At 39.7% G+C, this 20,434-nt stretch overlaps 1 protein-coding gene across 2 annotated transcripts in view; it reads right to left on the bottom strand.

The window, feature by feature from the left end:
- Positions 1-20,434, bottom strand: part of LOC117424076 (hydrocephalus-inducing protein-like) — a 76,556-nt gene that overhangs the window by 27,278 nt on the left and 28,844 nt on the right. For both annotated transcript variants that reach the window (XM_058992789.1, XM_034040121.3), the window contains exons 13-34: positions 20,294-20,361; positions 19,921-20,153; positions 18,136-18,236; positions 17,812-17,947; positions 16,945-17,109; positions 16,182-16,334; positions 10,337-10,575; positions 9,810-10,065; positions 9,120-9,263; positions 7,249-7,392; positions 6,740-7,053; positions 4,334-4,435; positions 3,658-3,808; positions 3,052-3,162; positions 2,391-2,600; positions 2,026-2,166; positions 1,708-1,885; positions 1,447-1,577; positions 1,127-1,257; positions 804-940; positions 419-546; positions 115-309 (exon numbers count right to left, since the gene is read on the bottom strand). In XM_058992789.1, the coding sequence (XP_058848772.1) occupies positions 115-309; positions 419-546; positions 804-940; positions 1,127-1,257; positions 1,447-1,577; positions 1,708-1,885; positions 2,026-2,166; positions 2,391-2,600; positions 3,052-3,162; positions 3,658-3,808; positions 4,334-4,435; positions 6,740-7,053; positions 7,249-7,392; positions 9,120-9,263; positions 9,810-10,065; positions 10,337-10,575; positions 16,182-16,334; positions 16,945-17,109; positions 17,812-17,947; positions 18,136-18,236; positions 19,921-20,153; positions 20,294-20,361 (3,568 nt within the window). The remainder of the gene's footprint in view (positions 1-114; positions 310-418; positions 547-803; positions 941-1,126; positions 1,258-1,446; positions 1,578-1,707; positions 1,886-2,025; positions 2,167-2,390; positions 2,601-3,051; positions 3,163-3,657; positions 3,809-4,333; positions 4,436-6,739; positions 7,054-7,248; positions 7,393-9,119; positions 9,264-9,809; positions 10,066-10,336; positions 10,576-16,181; positions 16,335-16,944; positions 17,110-17,811; positions 17,948-18,135; positions 18,237-19,920; positions 20,154-20,293; positions 20,362-20,434) is intronic.

The following is a 20,434-nucleotide window of genomic DNA, read 5'->3' as shown; positions in this document are numbered from 1 at the left end:
TGTCACAGCGAAATGAAGAGAGAGCACTGTAGTCAAAACTGGCTTAACTTGATATCTATGGACGTTGATACAGACAGTGAAAAGTGTTCTTGTTGGGGGGATCCAGTTATTTACCTTTTTCTTGGTCTTTTCCCCCTCTTTGACTGCCCATTCACAGGTGACTTGCAGGTGGTTGTAAAGCTGTACTGTCATCACTTGGCACTGCCCACATTGTACTGTGCCAAACTCCAGTTTATCAGTGGAGACAGTGAGGGACGGCATGGTCACGACAGCAAGCAACCGGACATGGATCGTCGGCCCTCCCAAAACCTGGAGAACACAGGTAACAAAGATATGTTAGCATACAAAGAAGTTAATACATTCATGTAAGGTCTTTAACCCCTGCCAACCACTGAGCCCCATATGCTCACACGCCCACCTGTATTGGCATCAGTGCATCAATCTCTCCCAGGTTGAGATTGGCCCCTCGGGGATCGAACCTCACTTCAAACGTTTCTGTCTCACAGTAGGGCAGGTTCTTCACCCTGTCTAGCTCTGTGCTGAAACCTGGAAGAAAAAAAAATAAAAATCACCACTTTATCTAAGGAAAGATTTTTGAGCATTACCTTATCTCGAAGGTCTAATACCCTACTGGCATTTCATTATGTGCACAAACCTGCAGCGTATTGTGTTAATACATTTTTTATATGGACGGACGTTTGTTTTTATAAAAGCCTGTGACTCTTATTACATGTGAACAGCTTGCTGGATTCATTTCATGAATGAAGTCCGAGCCCACACCCGAGGACAAGCCCACCCCTTACCGTTGTTAGCGAGGTCGCGCCTGTCTGCATGGAAGGAAACGGGGAGAGGCCCTGTGTTGGTCACCTTAACGATGTGAGTGCTCACATTGCCATGAATCACATAGCCAAAGTCCAGGGTGTACTCGGGTAAGCAGCATCTGGATTAAAAGCACAAGACAAGAATGATCTAGCAGGAAAGGCATTAGAAACCGTTTCTTTCCTGGCAATAATCACCCTCCACTTAATGCATGTAAAAATGATCTGACAACAGAATTGTGGCGTCCTAAAAAAAACACAATGTGTACTGTAATCATATCAGAGTAAGTACAGCGGTAACTGGTTACCTGGGCAGCTTCTTGCGCCATTGCTGGCTGGTGTTGGAGTCTTCACTGCAGGAAGAGATGAGCCCCTCCTGTTCCAGGGCATGTTCCTTCATCAGCAAACGCTCCACTTCCATCTGGAGCAGGGAGTCATACTGGACACACAAGGCAAACAGGAAATGTTACCGCATGCTCTTCAGTTGTTATTGCATAACTTATTTATCTAGGTGCACAATAGGTACTGTAGGAAGCTTATGAAATCACACATTTTTTTGACTGTCAAGCAGTAACCATTATATTACAGTGCTGGAATCATATAATGACTCTGTATGTTTGCTACTCACAGATGGGATGTAGTCTTCTGAAGACTGGTCCCCTGTCATTGTTCCTGGCCGGCTGTACGCCTCCTCCTTCCATGTCTCTCTTTCCAGAGATATCTTTGCCTCTTTTAGCATGGCGCTGTACCACTTGTTACCTACAGAGGGGGAAGACGGAAAAATCTGTTTTTGGAGGTGGGGGAGTGGGGTAGCAAAAACAGGTAAACGGTGATAAAAAGTGTAGGACATGTTTAAACCATAAACTAACAGACAATTGTTAAACCCTACTTGTAATATTTCTGGGTAGATCCAGGTAGATCCTGGGGAAAATGCCCTCTCCCCTCACAGAGATGCTATCTGGTTCGAAGTAGGACACCTGCATCTCAAAGCTCTTGTGGAAATGCTCTGGAACCCCAGGGAGGTAAAACACGGACAGCGTCTGTTCTGAATTAGCCTCAATAAAGCCCTGCATAGAAAAAGATAAGTTGATGGCAGTGAAGGAATCAAACACAATGAAGCAAGCTGTTTGAAGTGATGTGTTGGGCCTTTTAGCACACTGATGGAATGAATCAATTTTTCTGAGGCTTGACCGCTCCTTATACTCACCGAAGAGGGGATGACCAGTGGGAGTCCGGGTCGAGGATTGTTGGGAGAGGAGTCCAGCTGGACGTTGAGTGTGCTGAACTCAAAACCGACCTTCCCTGTGTTCTTCAGTGTAATCTCAGCTTCTGCCATGTGGTCAAACAGCTGGACAGATACAAGCGGCAGAGATACAAGCAACAGAGCTCGTCAAACATACTGCAGAGGCTGAAGCAATGGCTGAAGCAAGGGCTGAATTCTGTTTATTAGGCTTTTCTGGGAATGGTGTAATCCAGCTTTATTTAATATTTATATAAGAGTATATTACCATGTTAATATACATGCTTTAAAACACAACTTCAGTAGTAACACAACAAGAAAATATCTTGTACCAGCTGCCCGTAGTCTATCTCCTTCCTGTCGAAGGCGTATCTGACCAGCGATGCTTCTCCCTTCAGTGTGATTTCATAGGTGGGCCCCCCCTCCACCTCGCACAGAGCCAGCACCTGGCCGCTGATATCTGCGTGGCCGTAGAACGTGAAATCGACCTGCTGGGTCTCGTTGGGCTGCAGGATCCCGTAGAGCGGCAAAATATCAAACACCTGCCAAAGGGAGGGAAACCACACCTTCAAAGCCAGGTCACTGAGCATGACCTAATACTGACATCTATAAAGTACAGTCCTTGCAATGAACACAATGTGTGTCTGCAACAGCAGGACTTGAAGTAATCTGGTGCCAGGCTGATCCAGTTCACTTTCTCTGTGAATTATTATTATTTATTTCTTAGATGCCCTTATCCAGGATGACTTACAATTGTTACAAGATATCACATTATTTTTACATACAATTACCCATTTATGCAGCTGGGTTTTTACTGGAGCAATCTAGGTAAAGTACCTTGCTCAAGGGTACAGCAGCAGTGTCCCCCACCTGGGATTGAACCCACGACCTCCGGTCAAGAGTCCAGAGCCCTGACCACTACTCCACACTGCTGCCCAGAATTACCCAGATGTAACGAATACCCATGATATAAAACAGGGTAATGGATCTTGCCTCTTCCACACCAGCGGTGTGATGTTCATCCTGATGCTGGCATAGCGGCATGCTTGTGAAATCCTGGCTGTAAGATAGAGACAGTCTATCTGCTTCCCTTGAACCTATAGGCTGAAATAACAAAAACAAACAAAAACACAACTCACACTGGAGCAATAAAGTTCTAACAATTTTGTTTGTATTTGACTATCTATAATATTTGACTTCATAACCTATAATAATATATAAAAAACTTATTAATGGACCTATTATACAACAAATCAAGAATAACGCAGTCATTTAATTATCTACCCTGTCCTTGGAGAGCAACTTGATATGAGTGTGATATATCAGAGGTATCAGAACTAATCAATTCTTGTTTTTGTTTAGATTCCCTTCGTATCATTTGCTGTTTCTGTCATTACATCTTGGTGACTTTTTTACATGGAAAAGTTTACTCTCGGAATCATGTCTAACCTCCAAGTAAATAAGGTAAACAAGAGTATAACCAATAACTTATTAACATATCTCCCAGCACCACTCTGCCACTGGTGGATGCAAGAAACACCACATAGATCAAATCTATATGATATCTAAAGGTATATGCAGGGATTAAAACTCCTGTACCTCTCTCATCAGGCTGTGGGTGCTAAGACAAGGCAAGAGGTCTTTAGGGGAACCCGCGCCCTCTCTTCTCTCATTCTCTGCATCAGTCTTCTCCACCTCACTGGCCTCCTCTTCTGCATAGCCAAAGGTCAGTTTGGGAACCTCGATCTCTCTAAAAATAAAATTATAAATCAGTCATTTCTTTGAGTAAACCTGCATTCCATTATCACTTCTTCAGAACTCAATATGCACTTAACCATTCTGTTCCTCTTGTCGCAATGCACCTTTCCCTCTGTCAATATATTTTAATAAACATAGATGTGTAAACGGCTCTTTGATTTACCACTGAAGATGCTGTATGTGTGTGAACACATGTTTATAAACCAAGTAAACTGGTTTAAAATCAGCAGGTGGCACTGTTGTGTGTAAAATTCCTGACAAAATCTGATACAGGTCACACAACAGAAGAGCATTTCTCTGTGTATGTAGCTTCAGCATCGTGGAGAACGATGTGTACACCTTTCACCACTTACAAGCCTCAAAATGTTTATTCTGAAGTTACACATTGGATCAGGCTTAATGTTATGTTTAAATTATTCTACAAAGTAATTACATAAATTCTAGACCCTTTTCTGTCCTTCTCGTGATATTGTGATATTCCCATACTAGCAGACTGGGGTGAACACAATCTCCTGACCTGTTTGAATCTGTTATGGCGTCATCCACCCCCCTCATTGTCTGTTCCCCCTGCTCCTCTGTCTTTTCCTCAGTTTGGACAAACATGCCTTGTTCCTGACACCTGGGGATAGTAAGTTGAGAGAAATACCAAGTCATCAACAGTGCAGATAAATCCACTGCATTGCTTATTCTAAGAACAGCTTTCTAATCCTATTGTGTTTTTTTTTACTTGTATTTATTTATTTTTAATGTATTTACTGTTATACAGTATGTATTTGTGCACACTTATACAAATGAGTTCTGCTGTAGCCTTCTTTGAGAAGTGCCATTGCTCCAATATATATATATATCCAATATATATATATCTACATTTTCATCAACAACTAATGTCAATGTAAAACCAGCAGATATTTCAATTACAAAAAAAGCCTTTAAATTAGGAAAAACAGCACATGAAATAGATTTATATACTACACTCCAGATTAACAGGCCCTTGCCCTGTCGATTTTTTGTAATGGGAAATTAAAAGTGAAAATAATTAAATCTCCTTCCCTGTACCTTTGCATCTCCCAAAGGAATGGGATTAATTTAAAATAAAAACTGCTGGAACAGAGTCAGACGGCTGCTTATTGGGAAACAATAATAGATTTTTTAAGAATCCAAGATCACTTTTTTTACCACATCGAAATGAGGGAATCTAAGACATCAGGTAACAACTCTTAGATTTTTTTTTTTAAATCGAAAATCAAGAGGGTTTAGAAGTACAGTATGCTTCTTCATAATCCTTTCATAGATGGAAGATCTTCCCAGAAGTACTGGGTTATGTTCAACTGCATTACATTACCAGCAGAGCTGTACAGGGTGTCTATCGTGTGTGTATGTGTGTTAGTCCCACACGAGCATGCAGGTCCCTGCATTCATGCACTGTGCTCTGGTCAACACGCTACAGTGCACAGCCTGACCAGAACCCCAGTGTGTGACTTCCACTTGACTAAATAGGAGCTAGTCTGCAATGCTCTGCAATTTAAGTAAAATGTACAATTATTATGTGAGATCTCGCTCACTCCCAGGAATGTGCAAAAAAACAAACACAAAGAAAAGAAAAACAACAACAACAGAATACTATGGTGGATTTTTTTTTTCCTTTTAAGCACAAATCTATTTACATTCTCTTAATGTGTTTTTGCCTAGCACACAGCCCCAACTGTGGTCAAAGGTTGCAATTGCATTTATTCTTTCAAGTGATGATACGCTGTAATGTTTATGTCTACTGATCAACCAACTGCCTGCAGCCCAAAGAGTTAATGTCTTAAGGACATTTTAAGATGTGCCGTCTCTTATTAACGGAACAGTTTCAAAGGGAGAGGTGGGTTTGAAACCGCTGATGGAAACTTCACCCTGAACCTATGTCTGTAAAAACCAAACGGTCAGGCTCCTGGGTGTCAGTAGATTGAGAGTTAAAGTTATTTAGTTGTAGAGTGATTCCACAAGGCTATGTGTTAAATTGCTTCACATAGCAATCCATCCTGCTTTTAGGAACAAAGTGACTTTCTGGTTCAAAGCTAACTGCGGTTAACATTCCTAAGACATGTCAGCGACTGGTAATGTCAGCTGTCATGTCGCTGTAAGCTCTGTGGCTGTGCCATAAAATGAATGCTGCTCTCACTCAGAGAATGTGGACTAAAACAAAACCTTGATCCTACAAGCCTGAAGTCAACATGCTTTCCTTTTAATGATTCAATCGCTTTTCCAACGCAAACCTGCTCATGCTTGTGCAAGCTCACTTCAGACACATTCATTCATTTAAGTAAAGTGTGCTTGCTGGCATGACTTGTTGCAGGATCACAGTAATTAAACCGTAAATGCTTTCTTTGCTGCTGATTGACAAATGCAAAGTGCCTATGTATATTGGACGCATTTAAAATCATGCCACAGGTCTGTTTTGAAGAGATGGCATTTGTGACTGCTCTTGGGAAAACTGATAAAAAAAAAGGTCTCTAACCAACAGGGTTTTTTCAAATTATTTGAAAGGCAAATATACAGTAGAGAAATAAATGTAGCAAACACTCCATGAATTCTTGCCTAGTATTTTCTGGTATCTGAATTTCTGAAATGACAGGAGTTAACTATTGTCTAAAGTAGTTTCTTTAAAATATGAACACTGTTTATATATATATATATATATATATATATATATATATATATATATACACACAGCAAGTCTCTGCTCAAAAATACTTGTGCTACCTCTCATGTTTTATGGTGCTAATCAAACTTTCAGAGACGGGAAGCTCTTATTTTAACATTTGCTAACGCATATGGAAAATGCTATTGAATGTCGACAAAGAACAGGGAAAATAATGCAGATCATAAAATGGCGTAGTGTGTTCTGACCGAATCTACCCCTCAAGACTGATATTCTTACCTGATCTTGTTCTCCCAGTCGTCTACCAGGAAGGACCAGCGATATTTGACAAGAAGGGGGCTGCAGTTGGACATGTCCACGGTCCTCAGGACCTCAGTGTCGTTGAGAATGCAGCCGAAGTTGACCTCCATGCTGGAGAAGTGCAGGTTGGGGAAGTGGACCTCCCCGTGCAGGGATATGTAGTCTTTCTGTGGGTGCTCGAGGTACTGGAATACCAAACACTCCTCCGCCACCCACGAGTAGCAATCCTTCCGGTAAGAGGGCTCAAACTGGACCCACAGCTCCACCTCCTCGCCCACACTCAGCATAAGTGTCTAGGGGGAAAGAGGTGGAGGAGTAATATAAAGACTGTAGGGGAGATATCACCTATATTGAATGTTACTTCTCAAGAAAAAATACAGCTATTTACAATGCAAGTAAAGAAAAGCTACAGTCAGTTTATCCTCAATCTGGATGACTATTCAGTTCAACTCATGAATCAGGCAGTCCTGAAATCTGAAAATCTGTACCTTTGACGTGGAAAGGCTGAGGTCTCCTTGCTTGTCACAGATAGAGAAGGGTTCCTCCAAGGTCATCTGCATGTTGAGTGGTAGCGAGGAGACGTTTTTCAGCAGGACAGACTTGTACTGAGGAACCAGCACATTAGTGGGACCCTGGAAGAGAGGCATGATGATCACAGACATTATTTACTAGGTTCAGCTCCAGGTCTCACTAAAAATCCAGAATGCATTTAATTAACGACATGATCAAACCAAACATACTGTACATAAAATGTTTAATAAGCGTTTAACATTCTCCAAGGCAGAAGCTCTGTGACACGTGTGTCCATAACACAGAACGTGTCACACTTCTATCAATCAAGGCTGGGGATCTTGTAGAAAGTTAAGTGCAATGCTCAATACACAAGGGTGCTGTATTGAAATATCCCTTTGGGCTTTCTCAGAATATTATGATGTCATTTGTGTCACTACTTCAGAAGCCTTACCCCTTTTCTTGAAAGCATTATGATGGTTTTTGAAAAGTTACAATCATGATTGGTCTACACACAGCCTGTACAGACAGCTGTTATATGCTGTCTTGCAGATAGAAACAGCTGCTTATCTAATGTGCACACTGCTGTGAAAGTGTATCACGTTCAGCATCACATCCGGCAAGTGTGTTTTTTTAAATCTGTAACAATTATGAATAAAATAAAGTTTGATATTCATGAAAAAATCAAAGTACATTTTATACATGAAAACAGACTTTCTTTAAATAACTCATGAATAAGCTTTGTGAACAGGTGTTGAACTTTAGGCAGCAGTGTGGAGTAGTGGTTAGGGCTTTGGACTCTTGACCGGAGGGTCGTGGGTTCAATCCCTGGTAGGGGACACTGCTGCTGTACCCTTGAGCAAGGTACTTTACCTAGATTGCTCCAATAAAAACCCAACTGTATAAATGGGTAATTGTATGTAAAAAATAATGTGATATCTTGTAACAATTGTAAGTCGCCCTGGATAAGGGCGTCTGCTAAGAAATAAATAATAATAATAATAAAATAGCAGGTATAACCATTAGAATTGATGCTGTTGTTGAAGGTGAGAAAAATAAGAATCTTATGACTAAAATCAACTCCCCTTTAAAATGTTTTGCACAGATTTAAAAAAGTAAAATTCACATTTGAATTTACCAAACACAAGAGTCTCATTTAAGCAGCCCCCTTGGAGGAGGTCTGATTTCATATGGTGGTTATACCTTAACTCTAACATATTCAAATTGTTGCATTGTTACTTGTGTAAAGGCATCTCTGAATTACTTAAAAAATTGCAATGAAATTGTGCACCAGATGCTGGCTGATCCACAAAGCTTTTTGCGTGCAAAGAACCAGTCTAACTATTTATCCAAGATAGCATTACCTCGCTCGCGTCCCTTAAATCAAAAAGCAAGCTGTCAGCACAGAGATGAATGGGATAGCTTCAGATAAAAGAATGCCATAGAAATAGATTTGCATGTTAAGTTTTGACACTTGGCTTGGCAAGCGGTCTGAAAGCAGCTGTCTGCAGTAGACAGCTTTAGCGATATAGGGCTTGCATACAAATGAAAAAGGAGACAGAAAATCAGTGGGCATCATTTCATTAAAATGACCAGGTGTCTCCTGTAATTATTCTTTCTTCGATATTATAAATGAGTAAAAGAGTGAGAGAGACTGAATTCCAGTGAAGAAATACACTGCCTGGTGAGCTCCTGTAAGATGAATGGAATAAATAAAGATGACAGAAGCAACAGAGTGGGCAATGGATTTTCATCAGATATCCAGTGAAGAAGCTGTGAGGTAGATGACTTCATACCACAAAAAAGTTATATGTAAGTGCAACTTCAATAAACCCTTTGTGAAACTCACCTTTTCCACACAGAAGCTCAGCTGTTTGTTTGAAATGTCCAGGACAGGTGCGATGAACTCACAGGTGACATCCACTTTCATGATCCGCTCCTTCCCAGACTGTTTCCCAATGATAGCCTGGCATATCAGCGTTTCCTTTACTACCTGTGTGTGTGTGTGTGTGTGTGTGAGATAAAGACAGGTCAGAAGGAGATAAGGACGAAACCCTGAGCACAGATTATCTTTCTGTTGAGGCGCATTTATAGGGCAATCTGAAAATACCATTATCTGGAAGCACTGAAAATAGGATAGTGTTCAAGATTTGTGCAACGATCTGAGATACAGTATGGTACAGCTTTGATTTATTTATGTAGCTATTTGCACACAAGAAAAAGTGTCACAGTCAAATCAATAAGGTCTTGAAGTCATGTCTGGCAGCACTGACAACATTAGCAGTGGTTTGCAACTTGTTTACATGATACATTCTCAGCCGATCACAGCTCACTATGTGCTGTATCTCTATTGCACAATGTCACATCATAATTGTACTGTCAGTCTTGCAAGGGTGAAGCCAAGCTGGATATATGGGAATAGGGATAGCCTCTCCGCTTGGGCAGGAGGGAAGCATACTTCCTTGATTGACTTTGGAGCGCCTGTGCCATACCAGCTTCAGACTGATGATCCTCTTATATTAATAAAGCAGATGAATACCTTAGGGGTGTCAGACGATCCCTCTAGCACCATGTCGACGGACTGCCCCGGGTGCAGCTCTGTTCTCAGAGGGTGCAGCTTGAAGACTGGGCTGGGTGGCTCTGGCACGGTGTTCTTCAGCTTGCTGCCCTGTGTTCTGCCCAGGGGTATCTGCCCACGCCTGCGGAACTGGGGGAACCCCTCCGTCATCCAGTACAGCTGGTGGCAGCGCCTCCCCATGTTGGTTAGCTTGAAGTGGTACTGGCAGGACCCTGAGCTATAATAGGAGACGTGAAAAAGGAGATTTAGAGACAAAGGATGACAGCTCCCTGTGTATGTCCACGGTACATTGTTCACATTACAAATAACTAGAAGTAGCTGTTTTAGCTGTTAAGCACATGCTTGAATGTATGTTGTTCCATACGCTTTATTTCAAAGCAACTTTGAAGTGCTGCCTTCTGACAATGGGAAATAAAATGAAATAATATAATGTGTTGAAATCTGCTAGCTAATGTAGAAACCAGAGAGGTACAGCAGAGAAACCCTACCTGAAACGAGCCCCCAGATTGAGTTCAGGAGCGAAGGGTCTATCCGTTACGATGGTTGTGCCAGTTCCAGTGGCCATGACTGGAATGGTGTGTGTTTGGCTGTTCTCAATCACCAGGTGTATCTTGTTCTGGAAGCGCAATGTGTCGTCTAAGTTCGCCACAAGTCTGATCTCTGTCACTCCGTCTGGAGGGACCACCCCCTCACTGGGCTCCAATCGCCAGTGCGAGTTGCTGCGGACCTGAAGGGGGTTCAAATAACAGAGGACTTTGATACCGGCACCATTCCCTGGCAATTACAGTAACACTCAAACATCATTTTAGATTATATACAGGCATACTCCCTTCAGTGTCCATATCACGTCGTCAGATGTGGCAGCAGCATTAGCCTTCATGACCATTTACTCTAAGTGAACAGGATTCCCCCAGCCTCCGGACAGACAAAGCCTCTGGAGCACTAAAACACACTGTACATCTAAATCATCATAGACAGGAGGCACATGCCCTCTTAACCCCAACACTAAACACATGCTTATATGGATTATCTGCATTGCATTTCGAAGCAATAGCAACCCTTGAGGCTCACGTTTAGGTTTCTATTTCATCCAAGCAAGCTGCCCTCGATTCAAAGGGGAGACAGCTTTGGGAGCCCATGTTTGCTAAGCAATCAGCTATTGAACAAGAGAGCCTGCAGCCCGCACAGGGAAGCAAAAGCAAGCAAAGAACCTTAGCTGATCCAAAGGGCAGTTCAGCCACTTGCAAAGACACTGAAGTAATAACTGGGAAAATTGCTTCCCACGCCCATATAGATGTTGTTGCATGCCACATTTTCTAATAAGAATTTACTGCACGTCTGTGCAGGGAAGCTCTGTTTAATACAGAATGCACTGACGGCAATATGGAGAGGCAGCCAATATAAATTGCCAATATATGCTTAGTAGCAATCATTTATATATCCATAGTTTCACCTTCAGGACATTTCAGGTTATTCCATGCAGTAAACTCTAAACTAGGGTTCCTAAACACTAAATCTATGGCTTGAATTCTCTGGATACACTTTTTGTTTTCATCGCTTACATTCAAAATGGCATATCAAACTACTGGATCAATCCATACGATAAATATAATAATTCATATATTATATTGTGTATAATGTATAAGGACGAAACCCTGAGTGTTATGTGTGTTAGATATCTAAGTGATACTCTGCACAGTACAGACATACTAAGGAAACCTTCTGTTGGTTTATGTTTTTTTTTTTTTTTATCAGCAATAGATTTATTTATTTTTTCATACATAGAACTCACAAAAAATGGCCCATTTATATGCTACACTATTAACGTGAAAAAACATCTCTCTGTAACACCTCTTTTTTAATTTCCTATTGGGAATAGACACAAACAGATGGTTTTAAAAGCAACAGAGAACAACTAAGTGATTTAATTGCATGAACGGAAGGAACACTCTCATGATGTGTTGCTTCTAATCTGCTGTACCATCGCCAGGACACTATGAAAGATAACATATTTAAGTTTGGTTTTTCCTACCCTAATGCGTACATTTAAAATAATTCATGAAATGAGATTTAAAAAATAGATAATTATTCTAATTTTTAAATCGCTGTAGAACAAATGGTAAACAAGTTTGCCATCCACCTACGCACAGCCCATTTTAGATCCCCACAGCTTTTAGCAATTTGCCTTCAATTCTTCCTTTTTAAATTCATAAGGAGGGAATTTTCCTAGCACAGTATTTATTCTCTCCAGGCTCCGCTAAGGGCCAGATTAATGAGAGATATGCTGATGAGGCCAGGTAAGCACAATCATGCCAGTGATTCTTTTTAGGGTCTGCATATTGCATGCTATAGTAACCTGTGTGGTTTTCCACTCATGCAATAAAATGAGTAATTCATAGAGCCTTCTATAACCACCCAATGATAGTAAGGCAAGTCTGTCTGATAGCATCGCTGTTCAGTACAACTCAAATTATGCACTTCACCCCTCATTCCTCCAATTAATGTTGCATACATTAGGTAATTTGATATCCAAGTGTCAATGATTTTACCAGGTTGGTTTCAAGTACCATAAAACTATACACTTCTATAAATATGTGCTATGTGTATCCTTCCAATACATCCAATTTCAATTGTCATTTCAGGAAGGGCTGATTGAAAATGAATAGAACACCACAAGACTTCCAGCTGTGCCGGGTTCCTATCAAGAGCTGTTATTTCTTCACTCGGCTGAACTTTACTGTAATTATAAATATAAATCACAAAAGTTCTTCCTTGATATAAAGGCTAGGTTGGGAAGAAAATCTGCAGACTACTGCTGGAGGCCTTAACTCTCACAGCACCCTGCACCCTGTCTTTCACTAATCATGTTTCCGTTTTAAATTGGAATATAAATCTAGCAATATCCAGTTCTTAACATCTTTAATGACTCAATCACAAGTTTCAATCCTTCATAGAAATTTACCCCAAAAAACAGCATATGGTATGTTCCCATATTTTGAATGAGCGGATAAGAGGTCCTACCGAGAAAACGTAATTACCTAAATGGACTAGTAAATTCATGTATTAGGTTTAGAATTTACAACCGTGCCAACAGGTCAGTAGCTAGCTGTACAAATGGGAACAGATACAGTATACCTAAAAAATATTTAGAAACAAACAATTTCTTTTAAATGCACTGTGAGGTAAGTCACAAGGCACTGGGAGATTACCCGTGTGAGTGACAGGTCACCTCTGTAGTGAAGCTTATAAACCCTGCGAAAGTCGTTGTACAAAGAATGGCCTCCTTTAGAACAAAGCTGTAAACATTGTGCTGCTGTGAGCTTCTGTTACTGTAGAGTGTACTAATTAACAACATTTTTTATTATCTTGGCTAACTATCAAATCAAGCAGACTAATTGCTTATTGTGGAGCATCTAGGCAGATTGCAGCAAGCTTTACAGACTACAGTAATGAGACACTCACAGGTGCCTCTTGGAGAGCGTAAACTAAAAGTAAATACGCTGTGTGTAGTTTCTTATTGAGTAAGAGATGTCATCGTGTGCAGTTTTAGGTAGGAGAACTGCAAAAGCAAAGCTATCAAACATCAACAAGTTTTATTTTTTTACTTGTGCTCTACTGCTCTATGCACAGGATGGAAATTGCCCCAATATGTTTAAAATTTATATATTTCAAAACCCTTTATACATAATTAAACAGTATTTTTTGCAAAGTACATTCTTGTCTGGCTTTCTTATTTATTTATTTATTTATTTATTTATTCCCTTTCTTCTAACATGCTAGTTTTTGTACATGTAGAATATTGTTGGCCAGTTAATTTATAGTACAGCACTTTAAGTGAGTCGAAAGTTGTTGTGGGTTCAAGACTGAACCAAGAAAACCAGATGAACTTAGGTGAAGAAACAGCTACACTACACAAACTGCTCCTGATTAAGGATGCAATGCCAAAATCGGACCGCTTTACACTGCTAATGGTGCTGTGTGTTAACACCTGCATTCTAATTCTGGAAGAAAAATAGAATTACTTTTAGCTGAGGGAGGTTTCATTTTGTTACACAGTAAAATATCTTTATTTCAACTGTGTACCATAGATCACATTTTTCAATCTTTGAAAAGTATCAAGAGGTCAATAGGAAAAAATGTTGTGCTGAATGTGATGAAACTGCCTCAGCAACTCATCTCTGGATAGATAAAAACAGATATCTGGCTGAACACCTAACAGAGTGAGATTTCAATAATCTGATCAGGCATGCAACACAATTGTTTTATTCTCTTCATTGCTTTGAACTGCATCAGTTAAGGGCTTCCTTTTTAAATCCGGGAGTACGCTAGTATCGGGGTTCTCGCTTCATCGTTTACATTTCCTTGCCAGAAACGAAGAAGAAAAAGTTGTGTTAGACAGTTACAGAAGCACAGATTATTAAGAAAAAAAAAAACAGAACTCTGTAATGTCATTTTCTTGCCAGGCAGCTATAACAAATTAACATTTCAGGTTAAGCAAAGCAAAATGCCACTGAGCTTTCTAAGTTCCTCATGTGAAAAACTAAAACTAAAAAAGTTATAATTAGGGTTCAAGAGCCTTCTGTGAAGCAATTGGTTGGGAATGTAGGGACTGTAGGGGGAGATGTGGATTAGAGAGACTGGAAACCGCCCTCAGCGACAGTCCCACCACTGAAGTATGAATCAGCCTTAACACTTTGTCGAGCACTGTCAACAACAACATTGTCAACACAGTCTGAACCACTATTAAGTGTCAATATAGTATCCTTATTGATTTCAGATCTACATCTTCTACATTCAAACCTGATCCTCTCAATCTTTAAACAGTACTTGTGATAAATTCCAAATACAAACTCGGATCAATGATTCTGAGAATGACAGCCCAGCTCTGCAATGCGCTGGTTAGTATCCTACCATCATTGAGTGGTCTGGACCATGGAGGGAGTGTATGTGTTCAATAACACCATCCATAAACTGGGTTCTACATTACATGGGGTCACCCATCATGTTTTCTCATGCCTTAACTGTGGCTTAAGAGGGTATGGAGTGATGAACTAGATGCATTAAGCAAAGTGCTAATAGAAGTGTGAATCACTTTGGGATTTAAAAAATGAGAGCTTTTGTTTTTTTTAAATGTATATTTAGAAATAATTCACCTTGCACAGCCCTACTACAGTGAATCAACATCAACAAACCTGAGGCAATGGTGTGGAACTTAGTCACAAGGACACCAAATAACTTGCCCAAGGTTTAAACCCATGGCCTCCAAGCTTATAGTCCTTTACTTTACATGATTATACCACACTGCCTCCAAGATAAAGGTAATCTCTAAAATAGCGAAACCTTCTGAAATCTCAAACTAAATCTCAAGGAGAGTTTTCTCTACCCTCTTTGGGACACATAAATCACTCACTGTACCAACTGGACTGTTTATATGCAAATGTCTTCAATACTGTATTCTGCATGCAGAATGTATTAGATTCTTTCGCTTATAATAGAAGTGTCTAAACAGGATTGAATCAATTGTAGAATCTCTGCACGTAAATGCAAAAGTAGATTAACTCCAAGAACAGAATGTGAACATTTTTTATATTAAAAAAAAATCTAAATTAAACTGAGCACTGGCAGATATAGCAACTTGTATAAAATATCAGGAATAGAAAAAAATGGCAGGGATGGATGGGTGTATTTTAATCTATTACATAATACTTAATAAAACCAAGTCTGAGCGATCAAGACTAACAAATTGCCTTAAAGTAGAAAAGAAGCTTATGTTAAAAAGATGATATAAATCAGAAATAAACTGCCATCTTTGCTTTTCGGCAAGTGGATATATGTTACAAATCAAAAGGCTTAGTGCCAAGAGCTAAAGACCAGGACCTAGGAGATCATGGTGTAAAACAATAGCAGAAAACATCTAGATGTTCAGCCAATTGCAGCCTATAGAGAAAATGAATGTTATGGAAAAAAAGTTTTTGGAATAATGGATTAGGTGGAGACACCATACTTGAAGAATGTCTATATTGCAGGTCAAAGTCTAAAGCAGAGACTGGCAGTAGCTCCATAAGAGGTCATCCTGTAAAGTTTAGTCCCATATCCAACCTGCCAATATTACACAGCTTCCACTATAAATATACAGAATGAAGTAGATTAATTAATTAGCTAATTCATTACAAATATAAATTAGTTAAAATTAATAAAAATGTAAGGCTTAAATTATAGAAGATCCCCAAGTAAGATAATGAGCTTAGTCTAGCAAAGAATTACAGTGAACCCCACAAGTAATTAAATACATGCTTAATGATTAAGAGTGTGTTCTACGATTGAAATAGTCACCATTTGTGCCAGGAAGTGGGCTGGGATTGGGCACTGGTTAGACAGCTGCAGTGTCCTGGATACGTCTGTCAGTACTGGGATGTTCCCAAAGTCCACATCTATGCAACTGACATGAACTACAGGTCCTTCTCCCATGCAGGACAGGAGCACCTCCTGGGAATGTGGGAAAGGGACAGTCAATTCAGGGGGGTATACAGACACGCAAAATAAACTGGATATTCTGGCTAAATTCGTTTTCATTTGAAGCGTTATTATTCACACTTGAAATGAACACTTTGAAGACAAACTTATTTCTAAGCCTTGCTTGTTGTCCAGCATGTGGTACTCAACTTATTTTTTTAACTTTCCTACAGTACAGATGGTACTGGATACTGATATTCTACTTCATTGCTGCGAGAGGCTGGTACAGCTGTCTCGTCCCTCTTCATTGTTATATAAATAACCGCAAAACTCTTTTTGTTAAACATGATACTGCCTCCTGACTTTTCTGATTTTCTATTTCTTATGCTCTGTGCAGCAGAATGAATAAATTATGAATCACGTTTTTGTTTTTGCAGTCAAGAACTTTTCCTACATGAACCCACTTTTTTTTTTTTTAACTGAAATGCGCTTGTTTTTTTTAAATTCATTTCACTATAAATACATGCATAATCAGAGGAACAAGCTCAAGCATGTTTAAAATCATTTAAACCGCTGAAATTAAAAAACTAAAACTAAATAAACCCAAGCACGCAGACTGAAGGAGTCCTATTTAGAAACGTACGAGCGGTGGGTCTTCACTGCCAAAGACGACAACCTCTGCCACCACGTCCAGCCTTCCAACAAGAGCAGCCTGCAGCACCAGGGGGATCTCCAGTGTGGAGTGTGGCTCAATGATACCTCTGGGCTGGGGACTGGAGTACAGCAAGGCAGAGTTCTCCTCATAGACCTACAGTACACCAAGAAACCAGAAACACATGGTGTTCATATTTTTCTTTTCTGAAGATCCAAACTCCCAATATGTCCACTTCTACTCCCAAAATGTCTTGCAAAACAGTTGCAGTTACAAGGCTCTGCTCCTGCTTTGGCTGTAAGTTTTAACATTCTCAATGACTTCAAGGATATAAAACAAGGTTGAATACACTTTGCCTACAACTTGGTGATGAACTTTATCAACCAAAGTTGTTAATATAGTATAGATACTGTAGATCCCTGTCTTAGAATAGAACCCAGGTATTCTTCACCTCAAAAGAAAAAAGAAAAGAAAAACAAAAGAAAAACAATGCAGTATAGTCGGTTATGATGTGTATCCATGGCTTTCTCAGGTCCAAACGGAAGATGCACAAATTAACCAAGAGAGCATTCAGACAACAGTATTGTGATGCAATGTCTTACTGTGTTTTTTACAGTTAACTATGTTGTTATTTTATGAATGTAGACTTCAAATTGCTCAGCCTCTTTGGTCTGTTCATAAAAATAATAAAAAAGACTGAATGCATTTAGTTATGTGTGAGTGTAGGAAGAATTTGTGTCAAATCCCTCAGCTACAGTGATACTTACTGTACACATTCCTTCTCAGGTTTTGAAAAGCAGCTGAACTAAGATCAAATGTACGACTTTAACAAAATGCTGCATGTTAAAAAAAACTGACCTGTGGGAGCAAACCATAGCATGCAGGCAGGTCATCGTCGTTGGCCAGTTGAATTGTTCGGTGATAAGGATAATTGAGGAAGCATCTTCGAAACTCCAAAACTGGAGTCACCACACGCAACGGAGGAACAACACACCTAGAAAACAAGCCATTAAAAACATGGACATGGCCCCTATTACCAAGCAGAACAGGGATCCAACTGTCTGTCTATTTTACAACGTGTTTGTGGATTTGTAAGGCAGAGACTTAATATGTATAAAACAGGTCAATTGTGACCATGTGACATTATATACTGTACATATGACATTTGTAGTAAATGTTTACCTTGCAACAATAGGGAGAGCCAGAACCTCTTCCCCAATGCCCTCCACATCCACCACCAAGGCGAACTCATACCTCTGAACTCTGTTGGAGCACAGAGTCACCTGGGAGAGACAAGGTACAGCAAACAAGGTTTAAGAGTGGGTGACACATTTCACAAGGGGATACTTCAGTAAGCAGGAATGATACGTGTACTTCTGAAGATGGTACTAAAATTTTATTATTATTATTATTATTATAATATGTTCTGCAGCTAGGTTAAATGCCTATAATGTTGAATGCATTTGAGATGCTTCTCCCTCCCCCGCCTGCACATTAAATATCTCATTACATTACTTCTAAATGTCTAATTTAATAGGATTCAGTGATGGATGTTTAGATCGCAACACAGATCTTTTTCTCCAGGCAAGTTAAAAAATAAAAATAATAATATTAACAAACCCGGATCCTACAGCTAACATAACACATGCATTTAGAATAATGGCAGGTTTAAAGTGAAAAACTGAAAAGAAAAAAAAAAATGTTACACAAGGAAGCAATTCACTTGAGGGTTTATGCGGAAGACAGCAATAAACCACTGTGATTACATACTCTCTTCAGTATGTGTGGCTCTGTTTATAATAACGTACAGTAATGTGGAAAAAGAGACGATAAACAGGAATGCTTATGAGAAAACACTGCGTCACTTTGTTTTGCCTTTATTACAAAAAAAGATGTTGCCATTTGTAAATAGCAATTTTTCTATAATGCAATTTAAATGTTGCCATCATCTCTGTCTTATTTAATATTGGAAAGTGTTCATATTTGTCATAGATGCAACTTCTTAACACAAATCTAAAAAAAAAAAAACAATCAATCTCCCTGTCAGCATATTCACAATTTACAAATCCTTACTTAAAAGCAATTTTGAGTTTGGATGTGAGGAATTAGATTGTCCTGACAGCTACATCTTTTAAAAGGAAAAAGTTAAAGAAACTACAAGCTGGAACAGTTGATAAATTGCCTGAGAATGTATTTGTAGCAGCTGTAAGTAAATCAAATCTGGTAACACAGTTTTTATATAATAATGACCGTACATCGTGAAAGCTTAAAGCAACCCTAAAGACTCATTCTCCAGCTAACATGCCATGCTGCTATCGGAGCTTAGGACCAAAGTCATTCTGAAGTGCAGCCATGACATTTCTGTGTCATTTAAGTGAATGGAGCTGGAGATTTGTTGTCAGTGGTTTTGAGGAGTCTGGAAAATATTTATGAAATAGAGCTCTGTTTCATAGAGCAGTCAGCTGATGAGTGAGAGCAAAAACCCTGTTGAAGAGAGCAACGCGGGGAATCTGAGTCAGATAAACAGAAGGGAAAACCCTGGAGCCCACTTCAAGATGAGGTGAAGAGAGCTTAATGTTCTTATCAAGCATGGAGTACATTTAAAACACATTCACAAATAATAAATAGGGTGATATTGCAGCTCTCCTTGGATACAAGTTGGGAAAGATTTGCTTGGAGGCACTTCACAGAGACATCAATATAAAGACGCTGAAGTTACCAGTAGTGGTCCTGGTTGGTACTAAACAGATGTTTCATATTCTTAACACAGCTGCTATTGTATTAACTGTGTGGTCATAACGTGTCAATTTAAATTCCTAATAAACTAAAGTAATACATTTTTCACAAAAAGGAGCATGAAGGGGTCAGATGGTTAGTTTTTTTTAAGTGGGATGATTTCCGTTATATAGGCTAGTGTAACACCTATAAAATTCAGCTGTTGTGTTTTACTTGCAGTTTACTCGTTACCTGAACATCCATGAGTCCCTGTGATCGTATGGTTCCAGTGCTAGGAGTCACAGTGAACTCCCTGGGACTCAGAGCTTGGTCACTGCCCCTCCACATGGTTCGATTGGTGTCTGAGACCAGGGCTGAACTCGTCACACAAGTGTCTTCACTACCGTCTGCAGGGACACGCAGGTAGAAGGTCATGGGCACCAGAGACGTGTTATGAAGGCAGCATGTCAATGTGTGTGGAAAACCTACGACATAAAATTAAGATGTCATTAGTGTGCGTAGCACTACTGTACAGTAAGTGCTGTATTTATTTACACATTTACAATTCAGATGTTTTGTCTCAACATTTTTTGCCAAATGTTACAGAAAAAGTGTATAAACTCACCGAAGGAGACATCTCCAAAGTTAAGTACAGGCAGGTTGAAATTGAAAGTGGGTCCAATGACGCAGCCCCTGTTAAAGGAAATATGCAGATCTTAGAAATGTGCAGATTCGACAAATGTGCCACTGCAACAATTAGCAATGC

This window comes from Acipenser ruthenus, chromosome 19 (genome assembly GCF_902713425.1).
Source record: "Acipenser ruthenus chromosome 19, fAciRut3.2 maternal haplotype, whole genome shotgun sequence".
Classification (NCBI taxonomy): domain Eukaryota; kingdom Metazoa; phylum Chordata; class Actinopteri; order Acipenseriformes; family Acipenseridae; genus Acipenser; species Acipenser ruthenus.
The sequence above is the reverse complement of the archived record's forward strand: the minus strand, read 5'-3'. Positions and strand labels throughout refer to the sequence as shown.